General features: G+C 47.1%; 1 protein-coding gene across 1 annotated transcript in view; it reads left to right on the top strand.

The window, feature by feature from the left end:
• The window catches only part of LOC149333281 (cytochrome P450 2U1-like), a 92,986-nt gene extending 74,701 nt beyond the window's left edge, over positions 1–18,285 (top strand). Inside the window, exon 10 of the mRNA XM_089558631.1 lies at positions 16,804–18,285. Coding sequence (XP_089414757.1) covers positions 16,804–16,898 — 95 coding nt within the window. The 3' untranslated portion in view covers positions 16,899–18,285. The remainder of the gene's footprint in view (positions 1–16,803) is intronic.
• The last annotated feature ends 1,512 nt before the right edge of the window (positions 18,286–19,797 follow it).

The raw sequence follows: 19,797 nt of genomic DNA on the forward strand, positions 1-19,797 counted from the left end.
CTTTTTTTGAACAGTTCGTGTATTTTTGGGTTCTTTTGTTTTGGGGGGCTGTACACGTTTATGATGAAAGCGCTGTCATGCGCTGGTTTTTGGGGTATCCGTTATGTTGGTGTTGCAGATTGTCGTAATTGACTTATGTACTAAGGTGACCGCCTGGCCAGTACCGTCTCCGCCATACATCTCATATCCTGGTATGCTTGTTTTAGCCCTGGCCCCGTATTATTGAATGGCAATGATGTCCAGCTGATTTTCTTGGTTCTTTTTGAGATGGATGAACTGAGTTTGTTTTTCCTTTATTCCTCTACAGTTCCAATTCCGAAATTTTCAAGCTTCCTTTCTTGATTAGCCTTGTGTGCTTGCCGTTAGACGTTTTGTGTTCTTGCTTCCTGTTCGTCGGAATGGATGGGCCTATTGCTCATGTGTGCTCTCATACGTTTGCTGTGTGCTTCCTTCGTTGTAGTCGCTACTTTCCCTTTAACGGGAAGGGAGGAAGATGAGAGTGAACTAAGACACCGTATTCAATAGACGCACCTTTGTTCATTCTAAGCCATCGAGCTGGCATGGCGGAGTGGTTATCCGTGCTCGTCTCGCACACCGCAGACCTTCGTTCGATTCCCCAACTCGACCAATCTCCTTCTCGTTGGTCTTGAGAAAAAGAGGTTGGTTGTGATACATACGGATCACAACCAACTAGCCCGACAGGTGGGGTTATTCAAGTACATATCTTGTTCTACGGGCCCTTTCTTTTCTTCTCAAGCTCAAGCTGATACCTGCTACGTAGTTCAGCGCTATGTACTATCTTCTCCTCCTTCCTGTTTTCTGTTCGCGCTGCTGATACATAGGGATCGCAACCAACTAGCCTGGCAGATGGTGTTATTCGTTGCTCTGACTAGAAAGGTTAATCAGGCTAATTGCTAACTTGGTTGATTTGGACCTCAATACTGCATATTCCTATGTGATGGTCCCTCTTCTTTCGTTTAAGAAAAAAAGGCACTCTTACATATGCGTAACATCTATTCTTCTCCAAAGGTAAAAAATGTAACTTTCGCAACCCTCTTAAGCCCGTTGTGCTTTAAGCGGTTCGGGCCGGGCAACATTATTAATATTTATTTTACTCGCCCAACCCAATTCCTGTTGTGCCCTAGGGGATGCCGTCTGGGCAACATTGCTTTCATTTTTTTTTGAACCTGCCCGCCCTAGTTTGTGTACGCTTAGCACGAAATATTGTCGATGTAAGAATTGCCTCGTGCCTGCTGAGCGAATTAGCGCGAGCACGGTACGGTATGACTGGCACTAACAACTTCGCGGATGGCTGCCTTGTCGTGGCAGAAATCAGCTGGCGCTCTCAGAGACGATATCTACTACATGACCTAGATGCAAGTGCAACAACAAGCAAATAATGTCGTTACCTACTCTCGTCAGCTCCTCGGCCGCTTCTTGCTTTAATAATAAGCCCTCAGTGCTCTTCCTGCGCAATATCAGAAGCTGCGTATCGAACGTCACCGCTGTTAGGGACGAGGTAGCAGCACCCCACCGCTGCCACCAGTTTGTTACGGTCGAGGTAGCATGGACGTGCCCCGGAGAGCGAATGAGGGACGCCTGAGACGAGGCTGCTGGGAAAAGACAAAGAAGAGGAATTTATACAATATATACAAGTGAGCTGCAGGAACGCTGCATCACGACAGCTCAACAGGAGAGCATGATGACAAAGAGCTCTTCGGCCGTGCCGCTGCCGGCTTTTTAAGAGTTCTCTTCCCTAGGGTCCCTAGATGGGGGCCGGGTTTCACTGGCACCAATCACCGACACGCACGCACTCACTCACTCCCGAGAGATCACGCCGTCGTCACGCGCTGGGAGAGGGGAACGATGCCAACCACGTAGCGCAGACGCCGAAATGTCCATGAGCGGCGTTCGCGCGCATTTCGAACGCGCGTTCCCACTCGGTGTACGGGAAACGCTCGCTCAACCGGGCAGACGGACGCGGCTTCCGTGGCCATCCAGGCGTTCACCCAACGCGCGTCTCGGGGTTTGTCGGCGTTTCGCTGCTGCCATGTCGTCGTCTTCCCCAGGACGAAGGCGAGTCGTAACAGACTGCCCCGCCGGGGGAAGGAGATCCCGATGGACAGGGGACAGCATCCGCTGTCCGGAGGGATGTCGCTTGAGGCTGGTCTCAACTGCAGTCGGTTCTCTCTCGGCGGTTCTGGAGCTCAGCGCACCCCGAAGTCTTCCTTTGCAGGTGCAGGTTCCCAAAGGGCACTGCAAAGTGACTCGTGCTCCGCTAGCGTTAGAACCACGCCGAAAACCCAACCGCTCAGTCCGCAAGCACGACACAATCCCCACTAAGCTATGCCAGGCTCTTTCCCTCAAACAAAGTCAATTAATTAATCACTGGGAGTAGTCCAGCAGCACTCACAAAACTCCCACAGATCGGCACATTACACCACAAAGCGCATCTCAATTTTAAAACAAACAAAATCAATCGGTTCAAAATCCTACATCAGGAAGAAAAACCACCAGTAAACTGCAACTATGATGCTGACTCTTGCGCTAGGGACCTCAATTTAAGCTATCGGCATTACCTTTGAGACTCCCCTTTTTGTGATGTATTCCGATTAGTAATGACCACAACAATTACGAACGCACTTGTTTCCACTCCATTCTGCATGGGAGGATACTGCCGTGACGTTGCATAACCATGCCAAGCTTAGCTCAACATCCAAGCCAAAGTCACAGTAATTTTCCTAATGCCATAAAATCAAGCGACTCCAGGCGCTTATGCTAGTTGCCTAAATGGCCCGTCTGGCTTGCACTTCGCGTTTTAGCGGACGCTGCTACACATGGGCACCACTAGTGCATTTTTCAAAATCTTTGTCAAAAGAAACGCTTTCAATGCAAACAACGCGTCCGAAACCTATTCCTGCTCAAAACTTCTTTTTTTTTCACTTTTTTATTCTGCAAAACGCTTTTTCTGCAAAACGCTTTTTCTGCAGGAATGGTTTAAAACAGCAGAGACCTCCTCGGAATCTGCTGCTAACGAGCCGCGCGGCGGCTCAAAGGGGTCGCCTATTCTTCAACCGCGCCCTGCGTGGACGCACACCAACAGTGGCTTTAGCAGCCGACAATTCACAAAATTCGAAGGGCTTAACTGCGCTTCGACACCTGCGAGCCTTAGACGCCACGCGACATTGATTTGTTTCGCACACCGGCCGCGTGTCTCCAACACCCAAGTAGCGTCTGAACATTTGAATGCGAGGGGTTGACGGACGCGCATGAAAGAAACGCCTACGAGAACTCCTTTCTCGATTCAACAGTGTCCTTCGACTGGAACGCGTTCTGCGGCGTTCTTCCATGCGGTAGCTGGGCGTCCTCTTCGGCCCGCTGCGAGTTTTACGCGTCCTGCTACCGTAGCGTCCCCCCAATGGGTAAGGTGGCTTTCGCGCTGTCTGTAAACGCCGAGCTAGTCTGGCCTTAGCGCGGTGCCTGACGCATATGGAGTGCCGTGATGATAGCCTCGGACGATTACGCTGCTGGCCGGCCTTTAACTTTACAATGTCCTCGGCCCGTACTTCGTCCGTTCTCTCGAGAGCACCCCTCGTCTTGGCTCTCCTTGCGCGTGGTCGCCTTCCAAAAACTGCCTTCGCAGAACGGCCCTGCGCGCCTCCCTTTCTCGCTGTGTCCTCACCCTCCGCATCTTCTCGCTGACGCAGCACCGAGCCGTATTTCCCCCTTAAGTTCGAATTATCGGCTCGTGCTTTCGGTGAGTCACCGCAGGTCGCAATAGCCAGCTGTTCCGACAGCACTTTATCTCCTGCTGAGCATAACTTGCTCTCCTGAGGCTTGCTAATCGACCCTGCGACCCTAACTACCTGGCCTGCAACTTGATCTAAACCACACTCGATGGCTAACGTTGCGATCTGCCCTTGGGTTTCAGCGGTGCACTCGGGTGACTCGCAGCCGCTCTCCTTACAGCAAAGCGCTGTGTCCAAATCTTGGCTACTAAGGTTCGCCAGTCGCATCGAAGGAGGGTCTCCCTTGATTCCTTGACTGCTCTGGCCCGCAAGCTCACTAGTCTCTTCCTGAGCAGAAGCATCAATCTCGCTTGTCAAAGCAGGTTTTGCCTCAGGGCTAGAGACGGTCGCTTCTCCCTTATTAGCGTTGTCTGTGCTCACTAACGAAGCAGATCGCTCGGCTTTGTTTTCGGTGGGAATCCTGCAACTCACAGTTCGCTCTGCATTCCCATTAAACTCGGCCTTCACAGAACTTTCATCATGATTTTCCTCAAATAACCCAAGGACTACTTTTCCCTGGTCACGGAGACCTTCGGCGTCTTTCTCCTGGGTATTATCCTCCCAACCGCAGGAATCCGCCTCCGTCCCGGAAAGTGCATGCTTCTCTGGGCTCAAAACCAACGCATCGCCCCTTTCCTTATTTTTAGCAGTGCCTACATTATCGCCCGAGCCCTCACAGCTGGCGGATCTGCACTCTTCCTCGTTGCTAGCCTTAGTGCCTACATTATCCCCCGAGCCCTCATGGCTGGCAGATCTGCACTCTTCGCTAGCTTTTCGACCGAACTCATCGGTCCTCGCTGCCGAAGTGGCCTTTCTTTCCTGGACCAAACCTGTCCTATGCCGCCACTTCTGCACAGCACTCGTGTCATCCGGCGACTGAGCAGAGCTTCTAACTCTGTCCCTGACACTATTGCGGTGTAACTTACCACCGTCAATGTGGCCTTCCAAATCTGCCTCCGCGGGAATTCGAAAGTATCGGAGGAGCGCACTTTTGGTTATCGCATAGTTGTGGGCATCCTCGTCAGACAACCTCGCCCAGACATTACAAGGTTCACATGGGAGGAATCCCATCAACACAAGTGGCCAATAATCCTCGTCTAGCTGCTCCTCCATGCAAATTCTTTCAAAATTTTCCAGAAAAGTTCTGAAATTTTCGCCTTTTCTGAAAACACTTAAGCGAGATCGCGTTCTAATACTTCTGAGCGTGTTAAGTTCACGCGTGAGTTCCCGCATCTCTCTTTCGTATTCCTGTTGCCGCTGCTCTCTTTCGCGTTCCTGTTCGCGCAGCTCTCTTTCGCGTTCCTGTTCGCGTTCCTCTTGCTTTTCTTTACGTTCGCGTTCCTCTTTTTCTCTTTTTGCCAATTCCCTCTCCTCAATGGTCTCAAGGCATTCCGCAAGCTCGTCATCTTCAGCCTCCAACGCAAGAATAGCCTTCAGCAGTTCTGGTTTTCTGAGTTTGTCTGATACCTCCAGACCCAACTCTTTCGCAAGCTCCAGTAACTTTGGTTTGCGCAGCGTCTTCAAATCCATGGCTGCTCCGAGTGCTGCTTCTCTACTGCCCGCTATTGTCTTGCTGCAACTAACCCAGCAGCAACGACAACCCAATCACCAGCTCTGTTCCCGACACTAACAAAAGCCTGGCAAAACTCAGCAGAAGAAAGTTCCGCACTCACCAAACCTCGCAGCCAAGAATCCAGCGCAGTCGGTCCGCTGCAGGCAACCAGTCAACACACAGGGCTCGTTGCACTGCCCCCGACTCGCCGTTCTGCTGCTCAGCGTCCCGTTGTCCGCAACTCTCCGCCGGCGTCCGACGATTCGCGTCCCACCGCTGCCAACCAGTTTGTTAGGGACGAGGTAGCAGCACCCCACCGCTGCCACCAGTTTGTTACGGTCGAGGTAGCATGGACGTGCCCCGGAGAGCGAATGAGGGACGCCTGAGACGAGGCTGCTGGGAAAAGACAAAGAAGAGGAATTTATACAATATTTACAAGTGAGCTGCAGGAACGCTGCATCACGACAGCTCAACAGGAGAGCATGATGACAAAGAGCTCTTCGGCCGTGCCGCTGCCGGCTTTTTAAGAGTTCTCTTCCCTAGGGTCCCTAGATGGGGGCCGGGTTTCACTGGCACCAATCACCGACACGCACGCACTCACTCACTCCCGAGAGATCACGCCGTCGTCACGCGCTGGGAGAGGGGAACGATGCCAACCACGTAGCGCAGACGCCGAAATGTCCATGAGCGGCGTTCGCGCGCATTTCGAACGCGCGTTCCCACTCGGTGTACGGGAAACGCTCGCTCAACCGGGCAGACGGACGCGGCTTCCGTGGCCATCCAGGCGTTCACCCAACGCGCGTCTCGGGGTTTGTCGGCGTTTCGCTGCTGCCATGTCGTCGTCTTCCCCAGGACGAAGGCGAGTCGTAACACCGCTAACAAAAGAAGGACATTTTTTGCATCATCAGTCTTACATTAACTGACTGCGATGTAGCACTGCCCGTGAAAGTGAGCCATGTCTCCCGCTACTCCTCTTGCTTCCGGTACTCAGCGGACCCATTTCCTACAGCGGGGTACTTTCGTAGCCCTATGTGCGTAGCCCCATAGGGAGTTGCGCATAGGGATACTTCTGGGCAAATCTATCTCAAAAGATTTCCTCGCGACTTTAGCGAGCCACACCAGTCTGACTAAAACAGGCAACAGCGTAACCTAAGACAAGCCTTCTGGAAAAGCTTGTGCGAAAACTTAGGAGAGGTTCACTTCATCAGCCAGACCACGCTATAATACAACCGGAGGTGTCTGAAATGGGCGGTAGGAATCCGCAAGTTGCATTTCTCACTGTAAGAAATTACATGACCTAAGAGGCAGACAGAAAATGGAAGAAATCAACACAAGTTAGAGCTAAAGAAGACTTATCTGCCATTGTACATAACCGCTCTAAATGCTTACAAACTTCACAAGGCTATTCAAGGGAAGACCCACACCTATTCCGCCTATGGGAAGCGAGACAGAGGTTCACCAAATGCTAGATGCTGCAAAAACTAAACAAGAATCTAATGCAGAAAATCAGGGGCTTTCCACAGCAGGCTGAACAATACTTATGTAGCTTGGCCCGAACCATGATACTCCTTCAATACCAACAGCACTTGAACATAAATTGGGTGAGTCTATACAGACTCACTGACAGCAAGAAAATTAAGTTGCAGCAACTATTGAACCTCGGCGGAGCTATCTACACCGTACAAAATTATGAAGCTGAACTGATCGAGATGCTCAGTAAGAGGTACTAACAGGAAATGACACTCAATTACCTCTTTGAGCTACCAACATAATCTGCGGAAGCAAAGGCAGATTGCAACAAAGAAATTACCATCTTGGAATTGCAGACAACTCTGTCCGACATAAAAATAGATGCGTGCCCAGGCGGGGTGGAACTCAACGCCACAATGCTAAAAAAAAACCTTAACGGGGCTCCGCTTCGACACATTAGAAGATTTTTCAACCAGTGTTGTAAGAAGGGTGGCTACAAGCACACTGGAAAATGGCAGAATTGCCACTCATCCCCAAACCTGGCAAAGAAACCAACATCACAAACCTGTATCCAATCCCACTCACTTTGTGCAGCGCGAAATTAACGATGATATTAATTCACAAGAGACTCCACAAATACCTTAACAAAAGTGGCCCACTGGTTAAGGTTACCGGAGCTAACGTCCCAAAGCGACTCAGGCTATGAGGGACGTTGTAGTGAACGGCTCCGGAAATTTCTACCACCGGGGGTTCTTCAGCGTGAACTGACAGTGCACAGTACACGAGCTTCTAGAATTTCGTCTCCATCAACATTCGACTTCCACAGCAGTGATCCAACCAGCGTCTTTCTGGTCAGGAGCCGAGCGCGTAACCACTTAGACACCGCGGTGGTAGATGTCTACTTCGTCGATGTTTGCTGTTCCTTTCTGTTATTTTGTAGATGACTTTACTGCTTTTTTGTTTTCTTGGTTTTGTCATTTAGCTGCATTTTCTGTGTTCTTTTATCTGCTTTTAAATGGTTATGCAGCGCCGTAGCCACTGAGACATCGCTGCTGTTTAGAAACGGCGGTTGCCGGACACCACGTTCGACTTTGTACCCAACCTCTGTCTTCAAGGCGTCCTCATCCAAATTTAGGAAGACAAAGCTCGCCCGAGATGGTGTCAAACCAGTCTTCCTTGCAATTGATCCCAGTGACGCTTTTTGACAACGCCCCACATGAAGCGGTGCTAAACAAAACTCGTAGCTGAACAAAACTCGTAGCTGAACAAAATTTGGAAGCAGATTTACAACTACATTCCACAAATCGTGTCACATAGACAAGTGCGACTAACCCTTGACAACACAGAATTCGACCACATTGATTTAAGTACCTGAGGCCGCAAGGCACGGTCCTCTCTCCGGCCGTCCAATTACTCTGCTTAATCAGTGACACATATTTTTCGCAGAGCGGTTTAAGTGACGTCATGGCCAGCAAGCGCGCAGCTGCAGTCAGTGCACTCGCGCCCGGAAGGCAGGATCCCATTATTAGCATGAAGCTTTCAATGCACGAGGCGTCTGCTTTTTTAAAGCCCCTCTATACTTTGCAAAACTGGAATGTCGCTTATGGCCCTATTCTGAAGCATTTATTTTTAAATGTATATGCACATCGAGAGCAGCTTGAAATCATTTTATGATATACTTCGCGGGCGGCCTTTAGACCAACTGCCTCTTCTGTTCATGGCATTGGGGTCTCCGCATATATTCTTCGCCGAAACACGTGCATGTTATTTATGATGAATTGATGAGTACAGATAATTGGATTCACTAAACAACGACTTGACATTTCGAGTAGGAAATGTCAAGAAATAGAGTCAGCGTATATACTAAATATTTTTATACTGCGTCGTGTCATCTTGAATTATCACCGTGCCCTTGCTGTATTGTAAGGCATCTCTGCAGGCTGACTTTTTTTTGTAGCTAATCTTCACCGCTATCAAAAATGAAAGTTGCCTGTTTTTATGTGCTTCTTGGGTGACTATTTATCGGCGCAGTCCAGTGAGTAGAACTCTCCTAGTAGGCATCAAACATGGCGATATATTTTGACTCAAATTCAGCGTGATCTTGTGTAGAGATTAATCGTGCTCCAAAAAGCAGTTACGTAGAGAAGTCTTGTGTTCCATTCAATAGAATAAATATAGGTTTGGTTTGGTTTATGGTTAAAGCGACTCAGGTTATGGGAGGCGCCGTAGTGAAGGGCTCCGGAAATTTCCACCACCTGGGGTTATTTAACGTGCACTGACATCGCACAGTATACGGGCCTCTAAAATTTCGCCTCAATCGAAGTTCGATCGCCGGGGCTGGGATCGAAACCGCGCCTTTCGGGTCAGCAGCCGAGTGCCATAACCACTGACCCACCGCGGCGGCTAGGAATAAGTATAGGGATTATATAAAAGAAAATTACACTACGTCAATGTTGAAGGCAATTGCGATTCGATGCCCCGTTTCCGTTGTGAGCACTTTTTTTATATAATCCTGGAATAAATATAAGGATTATATAAAGGAAAATTGCTAACAACGAAAACGGGGCATCGAATCGCAATTGCCTTCAACATCAACGTAGTACACATCTCCCACAGCGGTGTCTCAGTGATTACGGTGCTTGGCTGGAGACCCGAAAGACGCGGATTCGACTCTGGCCGCAGATCAAACCCGTGATTAAGGCGCCTAGAAATGGGAGAGGTTGCCGTGCACCATCAGTGTACTGTTGAAGGAGGGCTCGGTGGCATCACTGCAAGCATCTCTCATGAGATAGAGAGAACTGTCTGGCTTAGGCAGCGCAAACAAGGTGGTGTAGGGTACAGATTATTTGAGAGGGATAGGCGCATTATGAACCCCTTCACCCCATTCGAATGAATGCGTCATGGGTTTCGCTGATAGTACGCGAGCTGGTGTTTTATGCACATAAGCTCAATTCGCGAAAAAGCAGATAGAATTTAACTACGCAGAGAAACTGGCGTAGCATGGTAACAGATGTGGCGGAAAATGAACAATCGATTTCACCGTGCAAATGAATGGTCGTAAACCACTGTCGTCGGCGTGATGAACAAGTACTTGTGTTACTCCGATATGATGCAATAATATTTCTATGCCCCGCCTGCTTAGGCCGCACCAAGGCCTGCGGTGTTGTATAAATTAATAAATAAGGAAGCCAAACGGTCAACTGGGTAACTTTGGCACAGCAAGGAGCCACACAGAGCCATATCCGTGACTGCTTACTCACAAGACCTATGATAGATGCGCGGATATTCCAGATGACTGCAATGCGTGATGTCGACGAGAGCGTGTTTGGTGAGGACGTCGGTGCCAATACTAGATGCACAAATGCCGACAACTGTGGAAAGCTAGTCAAAAACTTGACTCAATACCAAGTTAAGTGGCTCAAACCGATTCCGGTAGACGACAGTGCACGTACTGCTTACGGCGAGCAGGTAGGTAAGCGGACTGGAAGTGCGATCATGGCTCCTCATGGAAGCACGATCATGGAAATGCGATCCTGGCAGCAGTGCCGATGAGGAACTTGGTGCCGGTCGTCTTGTCGGTGATGTATAAAACGTAACAGGGTTCCAGGCCTGCACCGCTCGTCGCCGAGAGCCCTGGTCTGGTTGGTTGCGTCAGAATCACTCGATGTGGAGCCTAGGCAGAAAGAGGACTGGTAACGAGCAGTCTTCAAAAATTGAACAGCAAGGCTAACTCTAATCCCCTTTGGAATCCTAGAGCCCGAGTTCCAAGTCGCGCGGCTTGCGCCCCTTAACTCTCCCCTTCGCCACTGACGCCATGTCCATGGCGAAAAAGCGGCACGGCTACAACCTTTCGCTGGTAACCCACAAATGTGTTTCTCCCTAATTGTTTCCTGGTTTTTTTTTTTAAAGTGGACTAATTTGAGACCTCACCTTCTTTTGTTAACAACATATCACCATGAAACCCCCCACTTAATTCGCGATGCCAGAATGCGGGCACGATATGACGCCTCTTTGACTTCAATCCTGCGGTCTGGGCTCTAAGGAAAGCACTTCTGGTTCCCCCGTTTGCAGAGGAAGCTATTCTTGATGTTAGTCAAATGTTTATTGAGAATACTCCAGTATGGAATTGATTTATAATGAAGTATTTATTATTCATTAGCATGCACCCAATTTCAGCCATGAGGCTTCAGAGGAGCGCTACTCTAACTAGCGCGGCGTGCATTTTTACTTTAGCGACATTTAAGAACTTCCGCGCGTAAACTGAGGTAGTCTGTGGTGAAATTGTGTACGGAGCTTGCATATTGCTGTAAAGTATGTCTCGCAAGAATGATGCGTAGAAGTACAGAAAGATGGCCAAATTGGTTGCCATCCATATTATAACAGCCCGGAAAACGAGGACAAACCAATACCTCGCTCGTGTTGCCTGCTTTTTTGTTTTTCCTCGTCTTCCATGATGTTTTACTATGCTTCGTAGAAAGTTTGACACGAGAACTTGCCTGAATCGTCCGTGCATGATGCAAGTCTGTAATCATTTGTGCCTCTGCAGAAGACGAATGGCGCTGCCGCCTCCTTAAGGCTCAAACGCAGCGCTGGCGATTTTCGATCCCTGTACCTCAGAGCATGCGATTCAGGGCTTCCACAGTGCACAGCCCAACCAGGCAAGTACCATTTGGAAACATGCCAGGTGGCACACGTACGTTACAGCAATGTGCAAACTGCGTCCCTAGTTTCATTTCAAACGCACCAGCAGTTGAGGCGGGAAAGTTTTTAAATTTCGCTATGACACTGAAGCACACCACGATAGTTAAAGAAAAATTCATTTGAGTTTGGGATTTGAAACCTGGATCACCACCTGTTGGCGGAAGTTGATCTACTAAGTTGACCACGACGACTACCAGATGGTAGATCGGAAGCGAATTGATCAGTAACTCGATGTGCCAACGGTGTTAGTGTAATGTTTATGAGGAATCTTCCAAGATGGAATACATTTATAATAAAGAAGTAATCACTGATTAGCAGTCATCCACGTGTAGCAATACAGCTACGAAGGAAAGCTATATGTCGTTGCCTGTTGTGTGTCTCAGTTTTGACCCGCATAGCTTGACACACTTTTTCAACTACGAAGTTGACGTGAAAGCTACACTTACTGAACTATTCAAAATATTGGAAAGGAGCAGCAGGCTATTACAAGCCGCAGAAGGTTTTAAATCTTATGAGACTGCATCTACCTAGTTCAAGTAGTAACCGTAGATACAGAACACGACATTGAAATAACTAGAAGAATGAGAACGGCATGGAGTGCAATTTTCATGTAATCTCAGATGATTAGTGGCAGTTTGCCAGTATAACTTAGTGGTATAATATGTAATAACTATATTGCATCGATGCTCAGGTACGGGAAAGGAGCGTGATTGCTAAAAAATAAGGACAACGCTTTACCTTCTCTCGAGAGAACAAGGCGATTGCATAAGAGATCCCTTCGGCGCAAATTCATAGGTCGCGGGAAAGTATCCCTTACACGAATACTAAAACAACTTGCAGCGGTTAAGCGATGGATCACTGCAGCGGCAATTACCTGTTTTAAACAGAGCCACCGGGAAACTGTGAGACCCAGGTTGCTTGTACCGAGCTCCTGTACGGCCCATTTTTTAGAGAATTTTCTACGAGAAGTTGTCTATCTCTGCACCAATGACCTGTTGCACAGTGCCAGGGTGGCCAGCTGGCAATTTCATTGATTTTATTTAAAAGTAATTTTTTGGCTCCCTGCCATGGTTCCCAACAGCCCTGTGGGCATGTTGCCACCTGCTTTTTTGTAACACGGGCGGACACACGGCGCCTTTTATCTTGAACAGGACCTCTAATGCTCTCTTGTTACAATGTCTAAGCCTAAACTAGAGAGAACGCAGGGAGCTATGAAGAGGAAAATGATGGGGTTTTAACTGAAAGGCAGAGAGCATCGTGCTTCAGAGAACAAACGTTGGTTAGTAATAGTCTAGTCGAAATAAAGAAACAGTTATCGGCAGGGCCGAGGCATGTGTTGCCAAAGCAAGATAACCGAGAGTATTTGGGGGTTATGGGGTGGATTCCAAGAGATGGCAATTGTTGTAGCTGGGAGGTCAGAAGAAATTCAGATGGCCGATAAGATTTGAAGTCTCTGGAAATTAGCTATAACCACATCCGGTGCAGGTAAGGACTGATTAGAGGGAAATGCGAGACTGCTCTGTCCTGCAGTGGGCGTAATAAGGTTGCTGCTGATGATGATCAGGTGAGCACAAACACGTGCAATGGGGTGTTCTTCATTTACATGACGGGAAATCATCGTTCAGTTAAAGAAATCTCGTACATGACACACTCGCTGACGAAAGGAAGCCCAGCTGTCATTCTTGAATACTGTTTAGTTAGAGCATCGATGAATTTGACAACGGTTGCGCAGCAATCGAAGGTGCTTTCTCCCGCAATAAACGCAATGTCGTTATTTCATCGGAAAGTATACTGTTTACCGAATGCTTTGCTCTACTGCCTGGGCGTGAAATATGCGTTTGTTTACCTATCGTGTAAGCCCGAATCGTCCGCTTTCGAGGAGGAGTTATAATGCCCCTGTGGACATGTTTCCTTTCAGAGCGACGACTCGGCACCCAACAAAGCATTTCGCATCAATGGCTCGGAATCCAATCTACAAGATCAAAACGCACAATCAGTGCATAAGAGAGGCAAATATGCATTATTAATGCGAAAGCAATCCTTGTCTCATAAGTGGCGTGTACAGGACCTCTCGGCAAAGCATATGCGCATGAAAATGACCATTCGAAAAAGAAATTCGCCTGCATTGCGGTTCAAACCCAGAAGCACACTATGCGAGGCGCGTGCGCAACGCATACGCCTCGAATATTCGTTGGTTCAAGCGTTTTAGAGGGGAACGAAGTGAACTCGTTGTGGTGGGTACGACAGTAAAGTGTGCTGGTGGTGTGTACTGATGCCAGACACTGACTTCCACAAAAAGTTGCTGACGTCATCCAAGGCACACGTGATAAGTGTCACCTGACAGCAATGGCTTGCAGAGTCAGAAGATAAGTGCCACGTGGCACCAATGAATTGCAAAAAAAATTGACATTCAAACGCAAATGCTGCAGACTGCAATGCTCTCCAATTTTTGCGCCTGAAATTATGCCTGGCAACTTTTTTACTCAAGAGACTTTAAGTGAGTTCAGCTCTATGTTGCAAAAACAGCTAGCGCTGGTCTATATCAGTATAAAGAGCTTGCTTTAATTGATCCAGATATTAATTTTTACTGTATGCCATGTGTCTGTTTCCGTAACTTAGCAAAATCAACTGCATGCCTGTGTTCGCAATATCAAGCAACTAAACCGCTAACCTCTCGGTACCCATCCTTGAATCTATTTCATGACGGTGTTCTGAGCACTGCGCCCTATACCCTCGCTTTTGGTCAAGAAGAATTGGTAGTCGACTTACTGAAATTGTGTGGCAGTAACGTCCTGCCTTCTTGTGGTTGTCGGTGATTTGATACGGAAATGTAGCCCACCATCATCATCAGTAGCCTGATTACGCCCTCTGTGGGGCAAACGTGTCTCCCATGTCTGTCCAATTAACTTTGTCCTGGGCCAGTAGCGGCCATCGTATTCCCACAAACTTAACCTCATTCGCCAACTAAATTTCGGCCGCCCCCTGCTAAGCTTGCCTTTTCTGGAAATCCAGTCCGCTACTCTTAGTACCATTTTTTTTGCCCACGCATTACATGCCCCACCCAAGTCCATACCCTCCCCTTGATTTAGATTAGGATGTCATTAACCCGCTGTCATTTCCTTACCCGCTCTGCCCTCTTCCTGTTTCTTAATGTTACGCCTATTATTTTTTTCTTTAAAGTTCGCTTAGTTGTCCTTAATTTAAGCTTATCTCTGTTCGTTAGCATCCATGTTTCTACCTCTTAGGTTAGGGATATTGGCAAACTGCGATTATTGATCTGAGAAAACATGCCAAACGCGCTTCACCTCATTGTTATTCTTCTAGTTATTTCACACTCGTGATCCGGATTTGCGGTCGCTACCTGCCCTGAGTAGATGCATTCCCTTACTACTTCCAGCGGCACCAAGCCTACTAAACGCACTCATCCCGCCTGATTACGTGACAAACAAGAGCTATGGAAATTCCCAAAGAACCTCAAAAGGTGCTCTGTCTGCAGATAGTATCAATGAAGTGACAATGCTCCCGGATGTCAATTACAAAATGAAAGAAACGCTGTCATCACGTGAATTTTGTAAGTTGTTATTGATATAAGGCGATGTCATGACCATGGTTTGGCATTGGTGTCCTTTACGTATCAGTCAAGTTAATCCTTATGACATTGCGGTTTTATCTCCCTTAGTATAAAAGATATATTGCGAGGGCGACGGGAGCGACACCTTGTATGAGATGGAAAAGCCGGGGTGCCGAGCCCCGCAATTGTCGAAATGCAGGAAATGGTCCGCGTCTAGCGTAATGAAGGCGCGCAACTGTCGCTTTATTCGTGATTACTAGAGTGGAAAATAAAAAAAAGAATTCCGACGCGCCCAACTGTACTCTCTAGCACAAGGTAGTCATACTTCCACTGGTTTTCGTGTTTAACGGAACAACATACAACACGTTGCACCCGACAAATACTTGAAGCTCCTACATCTCAATCAGCACTCTGATAATGAGATTGCTCCAGTTCACCCTTCTCACCCCCCCCCCCCTCCCTCACACACTGTGTAGAGGGGTTTAAGTTCTCTTGGCGTGAAAGGGTATTTTCTTCTGGGTTCAGGGAGGTGGTCTGTCCTTCGCCTATGTCACCACATATTAAATTACCGCGAAACGAAACCTCTCCTTTTCTAGATAGCTGCTTCTTAGTACATGACAGGACATTTCACGGACTTTATAAAATGCCAACCCATGATTGTAGCAACATAGCATAGTGGGCGAGTTCGTATTGTATCTTGTAAGCAGAGAACATCGAAACTAAAACGAAGGACCAGGGAAAGAGGACACACGTAAAAGCGCTGGCTGTTTAGTCGGAAAAAGCGCAGTTAAATACCTAACTGCCGCGGAACAAGGTTCTGTCATATTTAAAAAATAAAATCAATAAATTAACTTATTTGCTGATTAGAAAACACCTACAGGCGCCCATCTCGTTCCAATAAGTCCATCTCTCGCTTAATCATGGCCAGGGAAGTGCTGCTCACACAGAAGTCTGCTTCTTAGAAGGTGTCATGAGCCTCGACTATATAATAAGCCCGCAAAAATTGGTCGTTGTGGCTATACCGCACAACACACTTTTCGGAATACAGAGTGCATTGGCAGTTTTGCCATTTTTTTATGATGACGTCGGTTTGTTCCAACGCTGATAGATCTTTAACTGCCTTTTTTCGATTAAAAAACTAGTTCTAAGGTAAAAGATTGCACGAGTCCTTGCTTGCCCTGATCCTCCGTTTAATTTGCGCTGATTTATTCTTTCATGATGTAAACCTAATTTGCTGAACAAGTAAGCTCTGAGAACGCGCGTTGCCAAGTATGCGTTGCTGCAACCAGCACGAGAGGCACGGACTATTCAACCTTCTTTTCTTACATTTATATATAATCCCAAATGCTGACTGTTAAGTACTTGACAATACATAGTTTTAAAATGTTCTCCCCTCACGTGCATCTTTTTCAATTTGGTTACAATTATTTCGAGTGCTCGCTGAGGAAACCAGAGCGATTCTAATATCTTTGCTGAACAACGCTCGTCACGTCGCCATTATATTCAACACAAATAAACTTTATCCTCTGGTACCCTTTAGGACTAGGATACTCATCTTTCATTATTGCTGATTATATATTGTTTTTGTAATCTAAGGTCACTTTCGCCGTATGGGAACCTTAAAGACGCGGAGTATAACTGTTTGCTCAGTGATGCCCATTTCTGTAATAATTGTCTGCTGAGCTCGCGTGAAGGATTTCTTCCTTTCTTTTTTTTTACAGTGCAATGTACATGGGTTTGGACTACAATGCGAACCTGGATGCAGGTGCCACCGTTATACAAGACTGCCTCACGTGGGGATGTGCCTGAAAGATAGCATTCCTCCAATTCCAGGCTGGGTTCTGATCTAGTCTGGCAACATCTTTAGAATAAAATAATAGCGCACAAAGAGGCGCTCAGGAACAGGCCGAAAAAGGCAAGCACGTGCACTAGCACCCCCACATCGGCAACGAATGTCAAATCTTTCTCTTGTTGTATCCTGCTTTGCTTAACCACTGTCGAGCGCAAGCCTATCTTTAGTCTCTGCATACAGGGATTTTATGAAGTTAGCCTCAAGGCTGTTAATCGCTGGTACCGTGATCTCAGCCATCTATTCGGGATCCGATGCGTGACACAGAACACCCAATTGGTCTTGCCACATTTGCACTTGTTGACCCAGCTCTGAGCTCCAAAGCTTCAAAAAGCGTTTAAAAACACCCGAAGGCGGTCCCAACACTCCCCAAAGGGCCCTCAAATACACTGTCACTATACCCTTTATAAGGCAGATATTTCGTGTCTTGCACGGCAAGTTACGCCAAGAATGATGGAAGCATACATGTTGGCTTAAGACCATGAAATCGGAGAATTACACATATAATAGAACCCTTCTTCTTCGAAAGATAGTTCTGCAAAACTTCTAGATTTTAAGGTCAGAGCTGTGGCGACAAGTGAAAAGGTGCCAGGACCATTTGCGTGTTCAGTGTTACGCGTTGCATCCTGGATGGCTGGCTAAGAAGCTGCGTGCCAGTAACCGCCTTGCGGCTAACTTGACGCAATCCCTGTGGACACAGACTATAAACCGCGCTTTGCGCTCGAGAGCTGTTAAGCAGAGCATGGCCAGAAGAAACATTTGACAATGGTATGGCTGGCGAGTGTCGTTGTCTATCTAGGCTCTTTCGTGAGTGCCTCTTTCTGCGCTAATATTTTATTACAAAAATTTATGCATCATCTAGCCCATCTACAAGTTTTCCCAAACTAATTGGGTAATTTGATGTTTCGTGTTCCGTCCAGCATCCTGAGAACAGATGAAAAGAAGCGAAGGAAAGCAAGAAATTAGAAAAAATGTATATGCCCACAGTTATATTTATAAGCAGTTTTCTTACCTTCCTGTCTTTCAGTTAAGTCTCCTGCCACGCTGTCTTAACCTTTACGTTTACAACGAAAGAGGCAACCAGAGCACTTTAAAACAATTGCGGCTGCGTGCGGAAGTTTTAGCTGCATCTTGCTTTGCAACTTGAAAGTTCGCTGTTAGCTGTAAACTGAGCTCGAATGAGAGCAACCAACATTGTCATCTTTGCCCACAGAGTACAGAGGATGACGCCACGCATTTTGCACTCAAGCTCAATTTTTTCTTAGGATAGAAGCTGGCACAAAGGAATAGTTTATTTGCAATCCTTTCTAACAAAATTTGTTCTATTTTGAAACTTCACGCGCATACACACATACACAAAGGCACACATACAAAAATGTTTCAGAGAAGCGTGCCACTAATTTTTAAAAATACATTTTTCGAGCCATGAAGACGGCTTATAACGCAGAGTATTGTTGTGTTGGCCGAAATCAGAAAGCAGGTGAATTCTGTTACAATAAAACTGGCTAATTCATCATAATTAAGTTTTAACTTTTCCTCTTAGGTGCCTGGTTGCATTTTTAGACGGCTGGTAGTAATACGCATACCAGCTTTTAGAATTTACAGCGCTGCTGCGATGGCTCTGTGGCTACGGCGCTCAGCTGCTGACCCCAAAGGCGCAGGTTTGATCCCGGCCGCGGTGGTCGAATTTCGATGGAGGCAAAATTCTTGAAGCCCATGTACTGTGCGATGTCAGTGCACGTTACAGAGCCCCAGGGGGTCCAAATTTCCGGAGCCCTTCACTACGGCGTCCCTCCTAGCCTGAGTTGCTTTGGGTCGTTTAACGCCCATAAACCATAGTTTTAGAATTTGTAACACGCAAACACCTTTGGTCCTCTGGCTACGAAAATGTTTTATGTCTCGCGCTGAAAGGAGGCCTCTTCCGAGCGCCCAGGGCCCCAAACAGCACCCCAGTGCACGTCCTTCCCCGCAGATCACCTATCACCTGACTGCAGTCTTGCATTTCATTTTGTATTCACGTTTTCGCTGTCGTCAAAAGCGCAGGGCATTGATTTTTAACGGTAGGCTTAACTGTTCGATGAGATCGATAGAAACGCTTTAAAAAAAAAATTTCGCTACATATCAGCATATGGACCATTTACCCTTTCAGTATTTTCACAGCAGTGTCTTACAGTTTTCCTATGTTGAAAATTTTTGCCAGAGAAAACTGTACATGGTCGCCCAAATGGTGCGACGTCTAATGAACCAAGTGAGCCGAGGGGTGATCAGCGCGCTGCGAAGCTATAGAAGAAACAGGTTAAGGCGGCGGCTCCTCGTGTCGATAAAGCAGCCATGGATACCAAGCTTTCGGAAGAGGTCAAATAGCAAACGCGGCAGACAGTATGCCCTTTCAACTGTGTAATCATCTGGCTGACAGCCACTAAAATAGTTTAACTATCACCATTTTCATCGACCTTGGAATGCTCTACACACCTAATTCAGTAACTTCAAGGTTACCATAGCCCTCGATGGCGAGAAATGCTGAAAATCAGATATTTCACAGTACATTTATTCACAATATTGTTTTATTGAAAATTCTCCTGCACCAGAAGAAAATATTTCAATCAGTGACATGAATATCTCATAGTGTGATAAGTCCAAAAAGAATGCGCACAACCGGTCCTAAGTGGAGCATTAACCAACGCCTGCAATTAAGCTGCTCCACTCATTGATCGTCCTTCGAAAAAAATAGTTTCGAAACACGTCTGCCCCACATTTACTTTCAAATATTTTCAACTGAAGATAAGCTTTGAGGCTAGGAGGATTTGCACACATACCTTTACAAGAATGTTTCAACCGCTTGCGTTTTCCTCATTGCCTATACTTT

The sequence above is a fragment of the Amblyomma mixtum genome, chromosome 8 (assembly GCF_055824585.1).
Source record: "Amblyomma mixtum isolate Tamu chromosome 8, ASM5582458v1, whole genome shotgun sequence".
NCBI lineage: Eukaryota > Metazoa > Arthropoda > Arachnida > Ixodida > Ixodidae > Amblyomma > Amblyomma mixtum.